This window comes from Bos javanicus, chromosome 5 (assembly GCF_032452875.1).
Source record: "Bos javanicus breed banteng chromosome 5, ARS-OSU_banteng_1.0, whole genome shotgun sequence".
Taxonomy (NCBI): domain Eukaryota; kingdom Metazoa; phylum Chordata; class Mammalia; order Artiodactyla; family Bovidae; genus Bos; species Bos javanicus.
In genome coordinates this window covers 2,021,477-2,044,120 of record NC_083872.1, presented here as the reverse complement: position 1 = coordinate 2,044,120, position 22,644 = coordinate 2,021,477, and the positions used below count along the sequence as shown (strand labels likewise).

The 22,644-nt window shown below is 38.5% G+C and overlaps 1 protein-coding gene across 5 annotated transcripts in view; it reads right to left on the bottom strand.

The window, feature by feature from the left end:
* Window positions 1-16,926: 16,926 nt before the first annotated feature.
* TBC1D15 (TBC1 domain family member 15) overlaps window positions 16,927-22,644 on the bottom strand; it is a 76,198-nt gene continuing 70,480 nt past the window's right edge. For 4 of the 5 annotated variants that reach the window (XM_061415524.1, XM_061415523.1, XM_061415526.1 and 1 more), the window contains 3 exons: window positions 20,896-21,012; window positions 19,516-19,602; window positions 16,927-18,246 (listed from right to left, as the gene is read on the bottom strand). In XM_061415524.1, coding sequence (XP_061271508.1) covers window positions 18,025-18,246; window positions 19,516-19,602; window positions 20,896-21,012 — 426 coding nt within the window. In that variant the 3' untranslated portion in view covers window positions 16,927-18,024. The remainder of the gene's footprint in view (window positions 18,247-19,515; window positions 19,603-20,895; window positions 21,013-22,644) is intronic. The other variant, XM_061415525.1, reaches the window with a different exon arrangement.

Here is a 22,644-nt window from a genome sequence, read left to right as displayed (position 1 = left end):
GTGATACCACTATGCAGTGATGTTTAGGCAATTGTAAAGGAAATGTGAGGCTGTGATTTAGCCACATACATGCATAGTTGAGACACTAACCCTAGAATCTTCCTCACTACATAGGAATGAAAAGGATATGAAATGTCCATATAATCATTCCTTTGATTACTTCAAACTAGAACAAGTCCAACAATTTGAAATGCATAGATCGTGATAACTTACTACTCAAACTTCAGTAAATCATAGAGTTACCAAGGAAAATATCAATAGCCTCCTGAAGTATTGAAGACTCTTGATCAAATGGACGTGTTTATGGAGAAACAGACATAGAGAACAGTTTGATGAACATGGGGAAAGGGGAGGAGAGGGTGAGATGTATGGAAAGAGTAACATGGAAGCTTACATTACCATATGTAAAATGGATAGCTAATAGGAATTTGCTGTATCGCTCAGGAAACTCAAACAGGGGCTCTGTATCAACCTAGAGGGGTGAGATGGGGAAGGAGATGGGAGGGAGGTTCGACAGGGAGGGGATATACGTATACCTATGGCTGATTCATGTTGAGGTTTGACAGAAAACAGCAAAATTCTGTAAAGCAATTATCCTTCAATAAAAAATAATTTTTTTTAAATGGACAACGTTTGACTGCAAAACTAACCAAGGACTGGCACTGTTTGTCTATACAGAAAACAAAATGAAAATTTTTCTAAACAGGAATGGATGAGCAAAAATTAACTGGATTTTATTGACAATTGTTTCTGGAGTCTTGAGGGGTCATAATTATTATTTGATCTAATTTTTGAAATATTAATGGCTTGAATTTACTCTAAAAATCAGCTCTGATAACCTAATAGGAAAGTGAAGTTTAAATATACTGATAGAAGTAATAATAACAAAAACAACAATAATAATAGTTAATGTCACTGAGTACTTAGTATTTGCCAATTCCTAAACACTTTTTAAGATAAAACGTGATTCATCATCACAACATTTACAATGCAGTAACCATTATTTCCATTTTATATATGGAGAAACTGAGGCACAAAGAATTTAGGTAACTTGCCAAAGGTTTGGTTTTCCCTCGTGGCTCAGCAGTAAAGAATCTGCCTGCAATGCATGAGCTGCAGGAGACGTGGGTTCAATCCCTGGGTCGGGAAGATCCCCTGAATGGAGAGCATGACAACCCACTCCAGTACTGTTGCCTAGAGAATCCAGTGGACAGGGGAACCTGGCGGGCTGCAGTCCACAGGGTCGCAAAGAGTCGGACATGGCTGAAGTGACTTAGCACACACACACACGCCAAAGGTTTACATAATTAAAAGGTGGCTGAGGCAGGATTTAAATTCAGGCAGTTTGGCTCCAAAATCCATGGTCTCAACTATTACATTATACCTTCGAGTATTCCAAACAAAGAAACAGAAGTAAGCTCAAGAAAACATACATAGATTATTTCATCTAAAAGAGGATTTGGGAAAATGTGTAATTCAACAAAGATTTGTTAAGGACTCACTCTGTTAGGACTTCCCTAGTGGCTCAAACGGTAAAGCATCTGCCTACAATGTGGGAGACCCAGGTTCAATCCCTGGGTCAGGAAGATCTCCTGGAGAAGGAAATGGCAACCCACTCCAGGATTCTTGCCTGGAAAATCCCTTGGATGGAGGATCCTAGTAGGCTACAGTCCATGGGGCTGCAAAGAGTTGGACAGGACTGAGTGACTTCACTTCACTCTGTTAGGCACTGAAACTGAGTCCTGGAGATGCAAAGACAAAAGAGATACACTGCTACTCTCAAGCAAGGCACAGACTAGCTGAAGGAGACATACGTGCAAATAAATAAGTGAAACAAAACACGCTGAATTCTCTACAGAAGACAGTAAAAGCACAAGGGACAGAGTGCTCAGTGTTACCTTAGGGGAGTTAAGTGGGCCTTTCTAGAGGTTGAATAATTAAAAGTGAGTTTGTGTTTATTAACTGGAATGGAATAGAAGATAGAGAGGAGAGGATTCCATGTAGAGAGAACAATATAAGAAATATATCAACAAATGATGTTGCTCAACAAGAATGGAATGTGGGTCCGGGGCAAAGGTGCCATGAAGGATAAGGCCGAAGGGGAAAATGGGCTCCAAATCCTGATAAATCTTGAATGGCGTTCAGTGGGCTTTTCACTTTATCACCTTATCCTGTAGGGGAAAGAGATCACTTGGAAGGGCATTAGGCAAGGCAACAGTGTAACCATCTTGGTATTTCAGAAAAGTAGCAGCTTGGAGGAGGACCTCAAGACTAAAGGCAAAATCACTTAGGACCTGAAATAGTCCAACCAGGAGAGGGAGTATGCAATGAAAAGAACAAGAGATGTTAAGGAGCAAAATACACAGGACAACATGTCTACTTGGATGTGGGAGCAGATAAAAATCTTCCAGAATAACTCTCAAGTTTCTTTCTGACTGGGTGGACTGAGTAAATTACAGTCTCATTCATTGAACTAGACCACACATAAATAATTGCAAATTAAGAAAAAAAAAGAAACTCTTAAAAGTTAGATCTTATATATATCGCATGTGAATGACCAAGTGAAACTGTCCGATAAGCATTTGAGTATATGGGTTTAAAATATGAAAAGAGACCTAAGCTGGATATAGAGATTTGGCTATTGTCAAGTGCTGAAAAGGTGTAATACAGCTTCACTCACAAAGTATACGTTGTTTGAAAAGAGAGTCAAGAACAGAAAACCCTGGGAACATCAAATTTAAAAGCAATTTAAAACAAAACAAAACCACGAACATAAAAAGGAAAATAAGAAAGGAAAAATTTCAGAGAGGTAGGAAAAGCAAAGCCAAGAGAAGGTAAGTTTTTGGAAGACAAATATTAAACTTGAAAAACAGAATGAAGGACTGATTATTTGTAAATCTGAATGCCAGGATTGTTGCTGTTGTTTAATTGCTAAGTCGTTATTTGACTTTTTTGCAACTCTATGGACTGCAGCCCTCCAGGCTCCTCTGTCCATGGGATTTCCCAGGCAAGAATACTGGAGTGTCCTTGCCATTCCCTTCAACAGGGGTCCTCCAGACCCAGGGATCAAACCTACGTCTCCTGCATTGACAGGCGAGTTCTTTACCACTAAAGCCACCAAGCAACAGCACACTGGAGAAAACGACTTTGCCCCCAAAGGCCCTGTCTTTGTTGGGTTTGGGGCAGCTGCAGCTCTCATAGACAAGTAGGGAGAGACCCACAGCCGCAGCGCACAGGCCCAAAGCTCCCTGCCATATCTAACCTCAGCCACTGACCAGAAATCCACATTCAGACAAGAGGCCACATGTGCCTGGATCTTGGATGGGAAGAAACCGCTAGGGCAGCATGGTGAGAAGTCTCTGGGCTGTCAATGGGCCGCTGGAGCTCCAGGGTCAGGTGGTGCGACACACCCCACACATCTTCGGTTTCAGACATTCCTGCAGCATACAAACCAAAGGACGTGGCCACTCGGCACCTAAACTGGCTTCTAGGCACACAGGACACCGGAAGTGGTCAAGGGGCTCAGCCTCTGCCCCGGACCCCTGCCAGCAGTGCACGATTCAAATGGTCCTGTGGCAGCCTAGCCATCCTGCAGCTCTGGGTGGCAGCAGAAAGGGGTGGAGGGGGCGGTGGGGGGAGGGGAGGGGAGGGTTGGGGAGGGTCCGTGGGGAGCAAGAGTCAACGGGGTGGGTCTCCGGGCCAGCAGGGGCAGGGTGAGGGCCTGAATATTGCTTCTAAAATAGAAGGTGAAGTCCAAAATAGGAAAAAGACTAAACTCTCAAGCTTGCATGACTGTAAATGGTGGTGTCTTCGCTATTTCCAAAGAAGGAATAAGTTTTGGGAAAAAAAGAGGGGAAAAAAGTTTTGGAAAAAAAAGAGTGAATTTGAGTTGACTGCAGTACTATCAAGGAACTTTAAATAGCGTGCAATTATAAATGTTAGACTGGAATTTGGGAAGTAGATTAGAGCTAGGGATAGAAATCTGAGAGTAATTCAGTGATGTTAGCTGGCGCAGGACACGGACTATCCAAATAAAAGAATATATAGAGAAAAATCCTCTCTAGAGAGACTGGAATCCTTTTGAACTATTGAGGGAAATATAAACTGGTACAGCCTCTGAGAAAATAGTAAAAAGATTCCTCAAAAAAGTAAAATAATTATGGTATGATTTAGCAATCCTATTTCTGGGTATGTGTATATACACATATATATACATTAGTCTGGAGAATCCCAGGGATGGCGGAGCCTGGTGCACTGCCGTCAATGGGGTCGCACAGAGTTGGACATGACTGAAGCGACTTAGCAGCAGCATACATTAGTCACTCAGTCATGTCCAACTCTTTGCAACTCCATGGATTGTAGCCCACCAGGTTCCTCTGTCCATTAAATTCTCCAGACAAGAATTCTGGAGTGGGTTGCCATTCCTTTCTCCAGGGGTCTTCCCCATCCAGGGATTGAAATTGGGTCTCCTTCATTGCAGGCAGATTCTTTACCATCTGAGCCACCAGGAAAGCCTGTGTGTGTGTGTGTGTGTGTGTGTGCGCGCAAAAGAATTGAAAGCAGGGACTCAAAGAGATATTTTTGCACCCATGTTGAGTTGACTTTAGTCACTAAGTCTTGTCTGACTCTTGTCACCCCATGGACTGCAGCCCGCCAGGCTCCTCTGTCCATGGAATTCTCCAGGCAAGAATACTGGAATGGGGTGCCATTTCCTTCTCCAAGGGATCTTCCTGACCCAGGGATGGAACCCAGGTGTCCTGAATTGTAGGCAGATTCTTTACCATTAGAGCCACCAGGGAAGCCCTGCACCCATGTTAATAGCATTGTTATTCACAAGAGCCAAAGGCTGAACAACACAAGTGTCTATCAATGAACAAAGTGGTAAACAAAACATGCTATATACAAACAATGGAATGCTATTCAGCTGTAAAAAGGAAATACTGACAAATGCGATAACATGGATGAACTTCGAGGACTTTATGCTAAGTGAAATGTCAGTCACAAAAAGACAAATACATACGATTCCATTTACATGAGGTATCTAGAGTAGCTGAACTCACAAGCAAAACGGAGTTTGTCAGGGGCTGGGGAGAGGGGAAAACAGGCCACAGAGTTTCAATTTAATAAGATAAAAAGTTCTGGAGACTGGTTGCCCAATAACATGAATGTACTTAACATCACTGAGCTTAAGAATGGTGAGATACAAACTTTATGTTATGTGCATTCTACCACAAATTTTAAAAATGTTAAAAATAAATAAATAACCAAGAGAACCCAGGAACTAAACCACAAAAGATGCTCATAATTAAAGGTAGAATGAAAAAGAGAAGTCATCCAAGTAAAAAAGATTAAAGGAGGTGAAACATAGAAAGGAGATAAAATTTATGGTCAGTGGTTTCAAATACTACAGAGAAGTGGAATGAGAACTAGAGAAAAACCGCTAGATTTGGTTATCAAAACTGTCACTGGTGACTTTAGAGAGTGCAGTTTTAGCAAGAGAGGAAATAAACCCAGATTACAGGAGTTAAAGATAATGTGGGTTCCAAAGTGTAGGCAATAAGTCCAGATCATCTATATCAGATTTTAAAGTACTCTTTCTAATTAACAGTGTAGATTTAACTATTTTTGTTCCCTCCTGAAATCCTACTAAAGCAACAGTAAAGGATTTCCTTTCCTTTTTAAGGCACAAAAGAATAGCATAAATTGGAGAAACAATAGCAACAAAAAAATTGGAAGCTAAAAAGAAGATGAAATGATCAAAGATTTTGTAAATGTGAGAAAGCTGAATCCTAAGCTATCAATGAAGAACACTGAGAAGCAACTCAGCTAACATTATTGAATCTCAATCACTGCAGATGGTGACTGCAGCCATAAAATTAAAAGACGCTTACTCCTTGGAAGGAAAGTTATGACCAACCTATCTAGGTTGCATATTCAAAAGCAGAGACATTACTTTGCCAACAAAGGTCCGTCTAGTCAAGGTTATGGTTTTTCCAGTGGTCATGTATAGATGTGAAAGTTGGACTGTGAAGAAAGCTGAGTGCCGAAGAATTGATGCTTTTGAACTGTGGTGTTGGAGAAGACTATTGAGAGTCCCTTGGACTGCAAGGAGATCCAACCAGTCTATTCTAAATATCAGTCCTGGGTGTTCTTTGGAAGGAATGATGATAAAGCTGAAACTCCAATATTTTGGCCAGCTCATATGAAGAGTTGACTCATTGGAAAAGACTCTGATGCTGGGAGGGATTGGAGGCAGGAGGAGAAGGGGATGACAGAGGATGAGATGGCTGGATGGCATCACTGAGTCGATGGACGTGAGTCTGAGTGAACTCCGGGAGTTGGTGATGGACAGGGAGGCCTGGCGTGCTGCGATTCATGGGGTCGCAAAGAGTCGGACACGACTGAGCGACTGAACTGAACTGAACTGAACTGAAAGGCTCAAATACCTCTAGAAGTGGGGGTAAATGGAGGAGACTGAAAAAGAATTGTTCAAAGACTGTTTAAGAAGTTGTTAAACAATTTCAAAATTTAACAAAGTAATCAAACCAGTGTGGTACTATAGTTCAGTTGTGTCCGACTCCTTGCAACCCTTTGGACTATAGCCCACCAGGCTCCTCTGTCCACAGGGATTCTCCAGGCAAGAACACTGGAGTGGGTTGCCATGGCCTCCCCCGAGAGGGTCTTCCCCAAGCAAGTCTCTCATGTCTCCCGCATTGGCGGGCAGGTCCTTTACCACTAGCGCCACCTGGGAAGCCCGTAAGACAGTAGACATACAAATGGAATAGAATTTAGAGTTCAAAACAAGTTTTGACCATTTGTGGTCAACTGATTTTCAACAAGTGTGCTAAAACTGTTTGACAGCAAAGAATAACTTTGGATATCCACATGAAAAACAATGAACACTGACTCCTACCTTACTTCAGACACAAAAATTAACTCAAAATGAATCACTGACTTAAAAGCTAGAACTATAACAATCAGCAGAAAACATAGGATTATATCTTCATGACCTTGGATTAGGCAATTTTTTTCTTAGATATGGTAACAAAACCATAAGCAATCAAAGAAAATATAAATATGATCTCATCAAAATTAAAAACTTTGTGTCTCAAAGGACATCATCAAGAAATGAAAAGACAACCCATAGTATGGGAGAAAGTATTTATAAATCATGTATCTCATAGAAGGCAGTAACCAGGATTTATAAGGGTCTTTTACAAGTTGACACTGAAAAAAAGAGTAAACCAATTTTGAAATGGACAAAGGATTTGAACTGACATTTGTCCAAAGAATACATGACCAATGAGTATATGAAAAGATGCTCAACATTAGTCATTAGAGAAATACAAATCAAAATACACAAAAAGATACTACTTTATAAACCACTAGAAAAGCTAAAATAAAAAAGACAGACAAATACTGGAAGAAAGTGGAAAAATAGCAAGTCTCACACATTGCTGATAGGATTGAAAAATGATGAGTCACTTTGGAAAAGTTTGGTAGTCTATCAAAATATTAACTACAAAAAAAAAAATATTAACTACCATATGACCCAACAATTTCACCTCTAGGTATATGTTACAATGCAGTAGTCATTTTGGAAAAATGTTTGGCAGTTTCTCAAAAAGTTAAGCCTAGAGTTACCATATGACACAGCAGTTCCACTCTTTGGTATACACCTAAGAAAAATGAAAACGTATGCCACATAAAAACTTGTACATGAATGTTTACAGCAGCCTTAGTCATAACAACAAAAAAACCCGAAATTCATAACACTGCAGATATCAACTAATGAAAAGACAAAACAAAATATGGTGTGTCCATAAACAGTAACATAAAGGAAGAAAGTAACCTTGAAAACATCACACTGAGTAGAAGAAGCCAGTCACAAGAGATCACACAGAGCATGATTCCATTTATATGACATGTGGTGAAGAGGTGAAGACAGACAAGAAAAGGGGTGGGGGAGAGGAGAGAGGTGGACAGACAGAAAGTAGGTTAATGGTCACCTGGCGCTGGGGGGAGTGGGGAGGCAGGAATGACCACTACTGAGTGCCGAGTTTCTTCTGACAGTTATGAAAACACTCTAAGGTTAAACATTAGAGTACTCGCACAGCTCTGTGAATATATTAAAAATCAGTGACCTGCACACTTAAAAGAGTGCATTTTATGGCACATGAATTATATCCTAATAAAACTGTTATTTTTTTAAAGGCAGTTAAAGCTCTATATTCCCCTCTTCTATTCTACATAGCCAAGCCACTTCCCTTCCTGCCCCCAGGGGGATGAATGGAACTTATTTTCTGGAAACTGTAAAACAGAGGACCTCTGGACAGAAGGGCACTAAACATGCTTGAGAACACCATTACCCTGAAAGTAAAGTGATTAAAGGAACGTGTGCACTGAATACAGAGACTCAAACGACAGGAGGCTGAGAGCCGGGCTTTTACCCTGCAGCCAGGTCATGGGGAAATGGTTGAAGACTCTGACCAGGAAAGAAAGAAAAACCTGAAAAGACATTGAGAGCTCTGAACAAAATAGAGCAATCAGATAACCCTATGGTAAAGCCCCCATCATTGGCAAGCCCTGATTTAAACATATGGTAGATTGGATTACTGATAATTATGTAAAAAACAAACAAAAAAAACCACCCTTAATAAGAATTGACTCCCAAAGGAAAATTAAAGGGTCAAAGAAAGGCATGTGTCAGCTAAGAACTGCATTGACCTAACCAATATAACGCGTTTCCCTGGTGGCTCAGTGGTAAAGAATCTGCCTGCCAATGCAGGAGACTCAGGAGACACAGGTTTGATCCCTGGGTCAGGAAGATCCCATGGAGAAGAAGGAAATGTAAACCCATTCCAGCATTTGTTGCCTGGGAAATCCCATGGACAAAGAAGTCCAGTGGGTTGCAGTCCATGGGGGTCACAAGAGAGTCGGACACAACTTAGCAACTAAACAACAAGAACAAACTGATATTATATCAACTATATTGGAAGATAGAACAACAAAGAAGGGTGCATGTATACAGTGGGAACTGAGGGGAGAGGGAATAAACAATTCCTGGTTGAAGAACAAAGATCCCACAAGTCACGTGGCATGGCCAAAAAAAAGAAAAAAATCCAACTGAGATTACAATGTCATCAAAGTGAATTTTCAGAGATGTAAAGAAACACGTTCAGGGGAAGGATAAAAGGAAATACGCTGATGATAACAAAAAATTTTCCTGGTCCCTCCCCAAGATGAATGGAGAAGGCGAGTGCAGTTATTAAAGGACAGACATGGGCTGTCAGAGTACGGAGGTACCTGAAAAATAATCAAGAGTGGTTATTTTGAGATTGGCAATCAACAAAAAGTCTCTTTCCCTTAAGTCTTTCTGGTTGTAAGCCATCATTCCAGCCTATCCAGTTTGTGTCACAAGCAAATATGATAGTATGCCTTCTGTGCTTAAACCACATTGAATAAGGCAAGAGAAAGGGCTTAACTTCATAGCACAAAACCAGCCAACCTAATGATCACCTTGGTTGGATTTTTTTTTTTTTTCCATTGACATCTGACTCCTAGGATTTACAGGGTACATTTTTGGTTCTGTGACAGGAATTGTTCACTATTATACCATCCATTCCTAATTCCTCCAACCTAACCACATGAATACCACACCAAAATAAACTTATGCCATAGCTGAAGTATTTCCTTAACTTAGTAGTAATTTATCAGTAAAGAAATGAAACACGCCTGCCATGACTAACATTTAAGAAACTCAAGCAGGTATTTACATAACACTATTCTCTTTTCAACATATTCACAAACCAACTGTCATATACATAGTTAATGAAGTTGTCATCTATTCTAGTACTCTGCATGTATGCTAAGTTGCATCAGTCATTTCTAATTCTGTGTGACGCTATGGACAAGAGCCTACCAGGCTCCTCTGTCCGTAGGATTCTCCAGGCAAGAGTACTGGAGTGGGTTATCACGTCCTCCTCCAGGGCATCTTTCCGACCCAGGAATCAAACCTGCGTCCCTTAGATCTCCTGCATTAGCAGCAGATTCTTTACCACTAGAACCATATCCTGGTACTTTAAGTATCTACGAGTGGATTTTTTTTTTTTTTTTAAAGCAGCAGTTATGGGAAAAAAAAGTCTTAGGCTCACATGAGATCTTAGGAGATCCCACTCTTTCAATGAGAAGTCTTCATAAAACTGATTATGCCGTGATAGTCAGTATGGGGCTTCCCAGGTGGCGCTAGTGGTAAAGAATCCGCCTGCCGATGCAGGTTCAATCCCTGGGTTGGGAAGATTGCCTGGAGTAGGAAATGGTAACCTGCTCCAGTATTTCTCGCCTGGAAAATTCCATGGACAGAGGAGCTTGGAGGGCTACAGTTTATGAGGCCACAGAGTTGGACATGATTGAGCACACACTCATAGTCAGTATGAGGTATGCACTTGTGCTCACAGCAAGAAAATCCCCAAACAATACCAACTCAAGTGGCCACCACTACGTCCACTCATACTATAATACACGAAAGTGTGCAGACACAATGGAAATGATTTACTCCTGTGGAACATACCCAAAGACTATAGAAACGATCATTTTGAGAAAAAAATTTCAACAAAGATAAAGATGGATTTAAATTTTGCAAGGATGTTCTATCAACCAGCCAGACATCCGACAATACAATCTGAATTAAGTCATGAAGGATAAGGGTGATTTGGTCAAAAGTCTGACTGAACTGACCTAATGTTAAATCATAACCAAAAACAGCTGCTACAGCCTTAGGAATCAATTTTTTTCCTGATAAAATGTTCATATGACTATCAGTTCAGTTCAGTAGCTCAGTCATGTCCGATTCTGCAACCCCATGGACTGCAGCATGCAAGGCTTCCCTATCCATCAACAACTCCCAAAGCTTGCTCAGACTCATGTCCATCGTGGTTGGTGATGCCGTCCAATCACCTCATCCTCTGTTGTCCCCTTCTCCTCCTGCCCTCAATCTTTCCCAGGATCAGGGTCTTTTCCAATGAGTCAGTTCTTCCCATCAAGTGGCCACAGTATTGGAGTTTCAGCTTCAACATCAGTCCTTCCAGTGAATATTCAGGACTAATTTCCTTTAGGATGGACTGGTTGGATCTCCTTGCAGTCCAAGGGACTCTCAAGAGTCTTCTCCAACACCACCAAAGGCATCAATCTTTGGAGCTCAGCTTTCTTTCTAGTCCAACTCTCACATCCATATACGACTACTGGAAAAACCATAGCTTTGACTAGACGGACCTTTGACTATCAAGTAGACACTATAATTTCCCATACCACTAAAATACTTAGTGCAGACAAGTTTGGTGGTTTTTATTTTTTATAATTTTCTATATTGACGAAGATGGTTGACTAGAGACTTCTCTCTTTATTAATAAGCAAAATATGAAATCTATCTTACATTTGTGTTTTCATTATCATGTTTTTATGACAACTTCCATAAAGGGAGACTCATAAAAGGCAAGCACATTTAAACCAATTTGAAAAGGATAAAACTAAAGCAGAAAAGGAATAGTGATTTATTCTGGGGTCAGTGAGGCAAGGGCTCAGATGAAACCAGAACACAGTTCAGATTTAAAATCAAAATGACCTCAATGAAAACAAATCAAATGGCGCCCCCAGGCCATACCTGTTGGATACTGTGTTTTGGCAGGAAAAGCAGACCACATGGCTTTAAGAATAAAAAACGATGGCCTGCAGAGGTATCTATTTGATTGTCATCAAATAAAATAGCATTTATTTGTCATGCCAGGCACTGTACTAAACATTTTACATATACTCCATTTACTGGGAACCACTATGGTCACAATATTAAGAATGACGGAGCCAGGTCTCAAATCCATGACTACCTGACTCGAAAACGTGTGCTCCTACGCAAATAGTTTAACCCTTCTGTTTTGCATTCGTTAAGAAAATGTTTTGCATTTTCTAGTCGAACCATTCAGTGTGAATAAATTTTTTTCTGACACCTGACTCCCAGAATATTATAGGGTAAACTCCATGACTGTGGCAAGAACACAAAACACTTTATGATCCAAGCACCTACACCCCACCCTAAGCCACCTTGAACTGAGAAAACAAACACCTCAAACTAGTTGTACCATTTGTCCATTAGCACCACCAATCAAAAGAACTCGTATTTGTGTTGATACATAGTTATGCTATTCTAAATTGTGGCCAAGAAATTAAGTCAGTGATAGCAAATAAATAAGAAAACAGCAAGAAAAATAAGGTATACAAAACTTCAAGGTTTTTAAAAGTTTAACAAAGAAGCTCCTGTATTTAAAAAAAAAAAAAAAAGCCATAGTGATGCTCTCAGACAATGTGAGTCCTTAAGAATAACTTAGGAAACCATGGAACGAGATTAAAGAGGGACCCCCTGGCCCGAGGCCAGGACTCTCATGGACTCACTCCACACTGTAAAGCTAACAAATAAAATGCTCACAATTATTCAACTCTTCTTGCAGAATAAACTTGGGGGGCGGGCAGTGCTCAGCTGCTCAGTCATGTCCAACTCTTTGCAACCCCACGGGCTGTAGCCCACCAGGCTTGTCCGTAGGATTTTCCCTGCAGGGATCCTGGAGGGGGTTGCCATTTCCTCCTCTGGGGAGCCTGCCCAACCCAGGGATCGAACCCGTTTCCTGAGTCTCCTACATTGGCAGGTGGATTCTTTACCACTGAGCCACTCTTCTAAACATACCTTCTTCTAATTCTGAAGAGTTGAAAATAGGGAAAATTCAGCAGCCCAGCAATGTGAGAAGCACTACAAAATCAAATTTAGAGTGATCAAAAGAAAATGGGAATTTCTGTGGTAAAGACTTTCCTTTTCCACAAGTGTTCAAAAAGAGTGGGGTGGGGTATAGATTCTCATGGCTGGAATGATTCACTTATAGTCCTGTCAGGAACAAGGGAATAGGTTAGGAAAAAATGATTCTGCTGACGCAGATGGCTCCAGGATTCTGCCACTTGAATTCAACTCACCAGACTACAGTTGAAACATTCCTATTCCTTAAATTCCTTCCCTAAGATGTACCTCTGTCAAGACTAACCCATCCATTACCTGTGTATGTATGGCTGAGTCCCTTTGCTGTTCACCTGAAATTGTCACAACATTGTTAATTGGCCATACCCCAATACAGAATAAAAAATTTAAAGACATCCAAAAAAAAGAGAGTAACCCCATCCATTCCGTAAGCTGTAGTTTAAGCAGCAAGGGTTTTTTTGTTTGTATGAAGTATCAATGAAACTGATTCTTTTCCCCCCAATCTTCACCAATCAATAAAATTTTGGGATAAGTTGTATTAAACAAAAAGTTAAAAAGCTGGTCTGGAAAATGTAATAGGATATGAAGGAAGCTAGAAACATCAGACTGGGTTTCCCCTCATTAGCCTATATACAGAATCCTTAAAAGCTCTGTAAACCAGAAGCGAATAAAATATTTGTCCCAAATTTATTCAGAAATTGCATTTAAATTGAATTTAACAAAACCGTTTTTCAGGTTAACGTCTTCACACCCTGACGTGTGTGAAAGAACTTATCATGAACTTTGGAAGGCAGAAATAGGAGCATGTGTGTTTACAATAGCATTACTTCTATTAAGAGTATAAAAAAATAAACAATTTCACTCAGAAAACAATTTAAGTCTTTATATCATCTATTTTAGTTAGATGCTATTGATTGCTAATGACTTTCTGGTCAGCAAATACTCCATTTGATGGCCTATTTAACATTTGATTCAGGTAACAAAAAGCACGTGACTCAGATTTTCTCTGGATGTATCTTGCATTCCATGCTTGCCAGGCACAGTGGCATGCAGTGTTAATACTAAGCATCAAGAAGTACCTTGATGGCTTCTCCGCTGGAGAATTTGCCTTACAAAGTGATCCTGTGACACTCATGAAAAAATGTGAGGTACAATCGGGCCATAAAACATCTGAAGCAATCTTAAAAACAGCTCTCACTGTGTTTTTAAAGCAGTTGGCTAACTCATCAGGTCTGGTGCCTCCAGACTAGTGTGGTATCAAAAATATGTATTTTTGACTGTCACAGCAAAAGCCCATTTCTGAAGTTAATACATCTTAATTAAAAAAACCTGAAAGGAACCTGTTCATTGATCACAGAGAAGCTTACTGGAATTTGTTCTTTTCATTGTCTACTTTAGTACATAGAGATGTGAAGAGCAATATACCAGAGAGATATCTGAGGAGAAGTGTATTTAATAGCTCACCTATTTATTCTAGGGCTTCCCAGGTGGCTCAGTGGTAAGAAACCGCCTGCCAATGCAGGAGACAGGGGACACAAGTTTGACCCCTCTGGGGAAGATTCTCTAGAAAATGGCAACCTACCCCAGTATTCTTGCCTGGAAAATCCCAGAGGAGCCTGGTGGGCTGAAGTCCATGGAATCCCAGAGTCAGACATGACTGAGGAAGCATTCACTCTATTATTCTAGTATTCCAACTAACTCTAGGGATTGAACTACATTAGGTAAATACAGCATTTCTGATTCCTGATGGTTCTTAGAAAGAGATTTGGATTACGATCTGTTTTTCTTTACAGTGAGTTTGTTAACAATGCAATTTCCCATGGGCCAAGAGTGCTTTGGATACCCCAGAACTTACAGAAGTATGTCCAATCACACTGCCCCACCCCCACCCCTCTCTGCATCTAAGGATGACACACTCTTTTTCCCTAAGTTAAGACAGCCTGAAAAATAGGAGTCTACTTATAAGACCTAAAGATAAAAATGTTTGTTATCAGAGCAATCCTCAACTTAAACAACTTAAAAATCCAACAACTTAAAAAACTCCCATATTATAAGGACCCAAAGGGAGGACAGCCAAATACAGTTATCATTTAAATGGCAGTATTCATCTTAAACAGAGAAGGCAATGGCACCTCACTCCAGTACTTTTGCCTGAAAATCCCATGGATGGAGGAGCCTGGTGGGCTGCAGTCCATAGGGTCGCACAGAGTCGGACACGACTGAGCGACTTCACTTTCACTTTTCACTTTCATGCATTGGAGAAGGAAATGGCAACCCACTCCAGTGTTCTTGCCTGGAGAATCCCACGGATGGGGAGCCTGGTGGGCTGCCGTCTATGTGGTTGCACAGAGTCGGACACGACTGAAGTTACTTAGCAGCAGCATTCATCTTAAAAGTATTGAGTTGACCAAAAAGTCCTTTCAGGTTTTTCCCTAAGATGTTACCAGAAAACCCTAACGAACATTTTGGCCAACTCAGTACAGTAAGCACAGACGTTTACTGTCGGATAATGACATTAGATACTGATTAAAACAACTTTCAGATTCATCTCAAATTTAACCCTGTTTCCTGTTAAGAAATAAAATGACACTGAAAGTTTCCCTTCAAAATGTTAAGAACAGAGGAGGAACCTACATAAAATAGTCAAAATTGACTGTCATCACTTTTTACTAAAAATGATGACCAGAACTAGGGCAAATTCACCTTAGAAAATCAAGGAACTACTTTAAAAAAAAAAAAACAAACCTTAAGGACGTGTCTACCTAACTGTAAGTCAAAATTTAAGCCAAGCAATACAATGGCAATTCTCTAAATCTCCAATACAAAAAGGTTGCCCATAGACTCCCATCAGAATTGAAAACACTTTTTACAGCACATAATATAGCTCAGCTGGTAAAGAATCCACCTGCAATGCAGGAGACCCTGATTCGATTCCTGGGTCGGGAAGATCTGCTGGAGAAGGGATAGGCTACCCACTCCAGTATTCTTGGGCTTCCCTCGTGGCTCAGCTGGTGAAGAATCCACGTGCAATCCGGATAGACCTGGGTTCAATTCCTGGGTTGAGAAAATCCCCTGAAGTGAAAGGCTACCCACTCCAGTATTATGGTCTGGAGAATTCCATGGACTATCCATGGGGTTGCAAAGAGTCGGACACGACTGAGCGACTTGCACTTTCACTTTCAATATTTTATGTGTTATTGGCAAGGACAGAGCACTTGTGAAAATTAAAACAAACAATCCTTTTAAAAGTCAGACTAAGACACTTACCTGAACTATATCTATCTTAGCAATATCAACAGTTCAAGTTTACATGGTTATTTGCTAGCTGGTTCTGAGGAGTAGGATTAAGTCAGACTTTACTTAGCACTGTATTATTATTATTATTTACATATAAAAAATGGTCCAAAGAGAAATATTACATGTTTAGTAAAAATGTTTTTAACAAGTAGTTTTAAAAATAAAACTTCACAAAAGTTAAACTTACTAAATGTCTTAAGATTTTTTAAAACTCTGAAGTAGACATTATATTACATAGTTGGGGGAAAAAAAAATCTCCCCAAAAGTCCCTGTCCAGGAAGAACAAGGACATCAAGATGTTCTCAGCAATTTCCTGAACAGCAGGAAATGAAAGGCTGGAGATACTGAGCTTTGATCCGTTTACTTTTTTTTCTGAATAGACTTACTCATTATTAACTGATGAAAGATAACACACATATGATATTAAAAACTACAATCTAATGGTTCTACTGTCATGATTGTCAGCTAAAGCTCAAGTAAGAAAAGTTCATTTGGTTCCCTAGTTCTCTGGGGTCGGAGGCAGGGTGCTGGGAATCTATCTAGTGGACCATTTTAGAACTACGTAACTTTTGTTTTACATTATTAACTTCACTTGTAGGAAGTTGCTTTACTGATTCAGATAATTATATCCTCCAAGGCAATACTATACTCAATTTCATGCTAATAAAAAGTTTCTTTATAAAAGAGTCATGTTTCTCACTTCTTTCCACAACTCATTCAAATGACTGTTTCAATCATATAAAAATACAAGATGCACTAGGGTCTATCTTAGGGTTTTCTTTTTCTGATGAAGAACCAGCAGATTATTTCCAAGTGCAATTTAACTGAAAACACCATTTCAACTTCAGATTTATTTTAATGATATGTACAGAAGTAAACAAATTACAATTAAAATGGAATCAGTTATGTTCATTACACATAACTTAAATCATGCAACACTGCATGGTAAAAACAACAGCTTCATTCATATACAAAAGAGCATTATTTTGAGACTCGTTATAGTATAGTGAAATTTTTGACGTAAGCTTTTGGTAAAGAGTATTTCATAAAAATTTAAAGACCTGATTAATCAGTTAATGCATTATTAGGAAAGATAGTAAACATTATTAGTAAAATGAGACTATAAGCAATTAACTTGAAAATTACACCAGGTATGGGGTTGAATGTAGTCTCCTGAAATAAATGTTTGGTTAAGAAAATAGCTTTGAAAAAGATCTCATACTGAAGCTATGTATTTACTTTGTGAAATCAGGTTATATAAATCAATAGTCAAGTTTATTCAGTTAAAGAAAATATGCCTATCCTTTCTTATACTCATAAATAAGTACTTATACAGTCTTTATATACAAGTGAAGAAAAGTTCAATGTAAAAAATATACTGCCAATCCACTTATTATGGTTGAAATAGCTCTTTATCTACACATTAAATTGCATTGATGAAAATGTCCAATTTAAATCACATTCAACCAGTGTAAATATTTAAGCTAAGTATTTTTGTAAACAAGAGAGAAAAATAAATTCTTTCATTTCATCACTGGGCCACAGTCTACTTCTCAGCTTAGAAAGCTATAGAAAGGCTCAGCATTTCATCAAATCCAAACCTGCTAAACTTGGAGTAAACAAAGTGAATGTTTTCAAAGTGCATAATTTCCAACTCATCCACTTGTACTATTTTTCCAATTCCAGTTCATCAGCAAGAAAATAAAATGTACTTAGCTATAAAAAATACTAAGGAATGTTATTGAAAAGGAAAGGCTATTTGGTAGAAGTAACTACAAAAATAATTAGTTTAAATCTCTGTAAAGCTTTAATGCAAGAACATCAGTACACATTCTTTCCATAAACCTTAAAGCATGATCAATACCAAGATTTCAAATTTCCACCTTTCAAGTACTTGAAAAAGAGTTGTAACAAAGTGTCTCTTCAAAGAATGATCATGCAGGTGTTAATCTGCTGACATTTGGGGACATGGATATCTCTGTTGGGTTGTCATCTCTGCCTCCACTGGCAGTAAGGACAGGTAACAAGTTACTCTGAAATGCAGATGCAGGACAAATAGTCATGCCAGTATTTTCATCTTCCCCATTGTCTGAATCCGGTGTTGTAACTTCACTATCCTGAAGCCCCAGGATCTCACAAACTGCTTGTGGCAACTCCTGAAGAAGAAGAACCAAATATAAAATCATCATTCACCATTGAGGAAAAGTAATCACAAATTAACACTTACTTTTTAAGATAACATCAAACATTTGTTCTAACAGTGCAATTGTTACGCACCTTCTCAGACCTTCCTTCTCCACTCGAAATGAAATTCAAATCACTCTTTTTAGTAAGTGGTTTTCTGATCTTCTATTCTTAATTAGCCACTCCCCACTCTACCCCCACCCCACCACTCCCACAAACATACTGTTTTCTAACATTTTGCATTTATTTCATTCTCTTTCATTCTTTTCCCTCAATACACAAACATTCCTTAAACTTGAAAAGTAGCACTGACAAGTTTTTAACAGAATAGCCATCAAATAAGTGAACTAAAATAGGGCTTCCCTGCTGCTTCAGTGGTAAATAATCCACCTGCCAATGTAGAAGACACGGATTCGATCCCTGATCCAGATGCCATGGAGCAACTAAGCCTGTGTGCCTCAAGTACTGAGCCCGGGAGCCTCAATTACCGAGCCCATGTGCTGCAGCCACAGAAGTCCGAGAGCCTGAGCTCCCCAACAGAGGAGCCCCTGCAGGGAGGAGCCTGCGAGCCGCAAGGAAGAGCAGCTGCCACTGTCCTCAACCAGAAAAGCCCAGGCAGCAATGAAGTCCCAGTGCAGCCGTAAGTATATAAATACGTACAATTGTAAAGAAAAAAACTGAGCCAAAATAAATATTTGGAACCATGAGCAAATGACACAAAGACTAAATAAGAATTCTCTTAAAAATCTGAAAACCAAAATACACCAAAAGTGTAATACTTTGGTTTAAATTCAGGACATAACACCTCAAACTTGCCTTGTTTTTAGAGATAATTAAGAGCTTGACTGATATAAATGTAATAACACTGACCAAATAATATTCATTTAATTATTTCTGATTAGCATCTGTCTTTACTTGAAGACATTATATATTTAATATGAGGTCCTATTCTGTGTTCACTAATTTGATAATATATCAATGCTTCTACAGCCTCTTGTTGTTGCCAAAGTGTTTTCATTACTTTTATCATTCCGTCTTATTACTGTTTGTCTCCTAGCATAATTATTCAATTGTTTTCAATTAAGTGCTGTAAATCTATAATGGTAAACAAATGTTAGCCAATACTTTGTGTCTGCCATCAACTTACTAATTTAACTTCTTTTAAAAAGAAAAATTTTATGACCTCAATCCACCAAAATCATAGACAAAAAAATCTTTCCATTACTTAAAATACTGTATACCTTGCATTTTACCATCTGTAGTGAAATTGCTTCTGCCTTGCATAATACATCTTCCACATCAATTTTCATGGACAATTCATTGATATGCTAGAATAAATCAATAAAATAATTGAAACTGAAACACTATTATACTCTATTACACAATTTATTACTAGTTATATTCAGTCAGTTCAGTTCAGTTGCTCAGTCATGTCCGACTCTGCAACCCCATGAACTACAGCATGCCAGGCTTCCCTGTCCATCACCAACTCCCAGAGTTTACTCAAACTCATGTCCATTGAGTTGGTGATACCATCCAACCATCTCATCCTCTGTCATCCCCTTCTCCTCCCTCCTTCAATCTTTCCCAGCATCAGGGTCTTTTCTAATGAGTCAGTACTTCGCATCAGGTGGCCAAAGTATTGGACTTTCAACGTCAACATCAGTCCTTCCAATGAACACCCAGGACTGATCTCCTTCAGAATGGACTGGTTGGATCTCCTTGCAGTCCAAGGGACTCTCAAGAGTCTTCTCCAACACCACAGTTCAAAAGCATCAATTCTTTGGTGCTCAGCTTTCTTTATAGTCCAACTCTCACATCCATACATGACTACTGGAAAAATCATAGCTTTGACTAGATGGACCTTAACTGGCAAAGTAATGTCTCTGCTTTTTAATAAGCTGTCTAGGTTGGTCATAACTTTTCTTCCAAGGAGCAAGCGTCTTTTAATTTCATGGCTGCAGTCACCATCTGCAGTGATTTTCCAGCCCCAAAAAATAAAGTCAGCCAGCTTCCCCATCTATTTGCTATGACGTGATGGGACCAGATGCCGTGATCTTAGTTTTCTGAATGTTGAATTTTAGCCAACTTTTTCACTCTCCTCTTTTACTTTCATCAAGAGGCTCCTTAGTTCTTCATAGCTTTCTTCCATAAGGGTGGTGTCATACTAGTTATATTACACTGCAGATAAAATCCTCAAAACAAAATACCCTCAGACTACAAGTAAACAGGTAATTTAATATATCCCTCATTAGATCATTTCAAGTTTTAAAGCTAAGGAACAGCTATTAATAATAAGCTTATGGAACATTAAATCCAGCAGCTGTCCCAAGTTTACTATCTCAAAGTTATAAGCAAAAGTATTACTTTGTTTAGAAAAGTAAACAACATAAAAGAGCATTTGTTGACTTTGTTTCTCTAATTAGCAAGGAAAAAAAATAATTGGCCAACATGTTCAACTTGCTGAACTGTCATTCTCAGAGAACTGGTCCTAGTATTGATTACTACTGATAAAATTTTAAGTCACTCAAGAGATTCAACAACACTCCAAGGAAATGTTGTTTTCCAACAAAAAGAGGAAAGAGTCAAAATATTAAAATCTAAATTAAAAGAAAAACTACCTTAAGTATTTCATTAAAGCCATAATGTTTTTCCATTATTTGTTGTTTTTCTGACTCCAGAATAGCACAACAGAGAAGAAGATGAAAATTTTTACATGGTAGTTCAGTCCACATTACCTATAGAAAACAGAACACATATTTAGTAAACTCTATCAATTCTAAAATATTTTCTTCATAGATATGATGCTCAATTCTGAATGACTTCTATGCAAAGCAGAAGTTGCCTAGATGGAGTAGTTCATTCTTTTTCTACTTAAGAAATGAGGTGTGGGGAATGAAAGTCTTACCTTTTTACCCACAAACAATAAATGAATTATGATGAATTTCAAACACATCTCTTTAGGTGACTACAGTTAGCACTGAGCCTAATCAATACTATAAATGGCTAAGGTGTAAGGGTTAGAGGTATTTTCAATATTTTTCTGAACCTTCAGTTTTTCATTTTTAAATCATCTTCAGTCTCTGGGGGTGGAGGGAAAAGCTACATCATAGGAATAAAAATTATACACTACATGGAATCAAAAACATCCAGAGGTAGCTCTATATTCTAAAACATATTATATAATATATATTATATATATATATATATATATAATATAAAAACAACATATTATATAATAAATCAGAATATCTCTAATTGTGACAAAAACTGAATCAACCACGCAAAATTTATACCCAAACGTGTACAACATTTGATCATTTCTTCCTAATCAATGTCCTAAAACTTAAAGTCTTAATTTCCTCTGGTTAATGTACTTACTATCTTTTTTAGAAAGATCAAAGTCTCATGTAAACAATATTATTAAAGTACCAGAAATGTTCTTACTTCTTTTACTAAAAATAAACCAAGTAGAATCATTTTCAGACTAAATCCATTTTTGAAAGTTTAATTATAATGCAATTAACCTCAAAGAGTTCATTAAAAGTCTTAATTTATTTGGTAAACACAGATTAAGGAGTTATTACAATTATTGAAAACTTTTAAAAAGAAGCTGAGATACTAATTTAATGAAATTGATAAACTTTAAAGTACAATTCTAGATCAAGAACATGTAAGTTTTCCTTCTAATTTCAAACAAAGTGCTCCTCCACAAAGCAGGGATCCTTCAGTTAGTGGATCACCTTCTCTAATGGGAGCATAGCCTCCAAAAGTATAGGAATCAACCTCCAGGTGTAAAAGCCTCATGATACTCACTGCATATTAAGTTTACTTATTATTCAAACAGAGTATTTCCCCCATTCTTTCCTTGGCAAAGTTTCTGTCACCTTTACTTTTATAAAGATAAGGTAGTGGATGGTCATTATGCCAATAGTCTATTTCGAAAGCACTACAATCTGTTAACAATTAACAGATATATGAGAAGAAAATAATACTTTCTTGCTTTTCATCATGAGTTGCCGTGGGTACAAAATGGAATAAAAAGATACAAACCAAAAACATGATCATGAATACTCTCTAGAATGAGGAAAAGGGTAATGGGGCTTGGGGTGGTGATTAAAGATCTAAGCTGTATCTTTCAATATTTTTTGCCTTGGAAAGAAAGAGAAAAGACTACTGGATTGGCCAAAAAGTTCATTCGAACAAACTTTTTGGCCAACTCGATAGAAGTAAATAAGGCAAAATTATTACATACGTTGAATGCAGATAGTAGCATGTTTGTTACATTATTCTTAGTATTTTGCTCTAACTTAAATTTCTTTAAAAAGCAGAACAAAAGTCAGTTCCCTCCCAATACTCCAGACTACAAA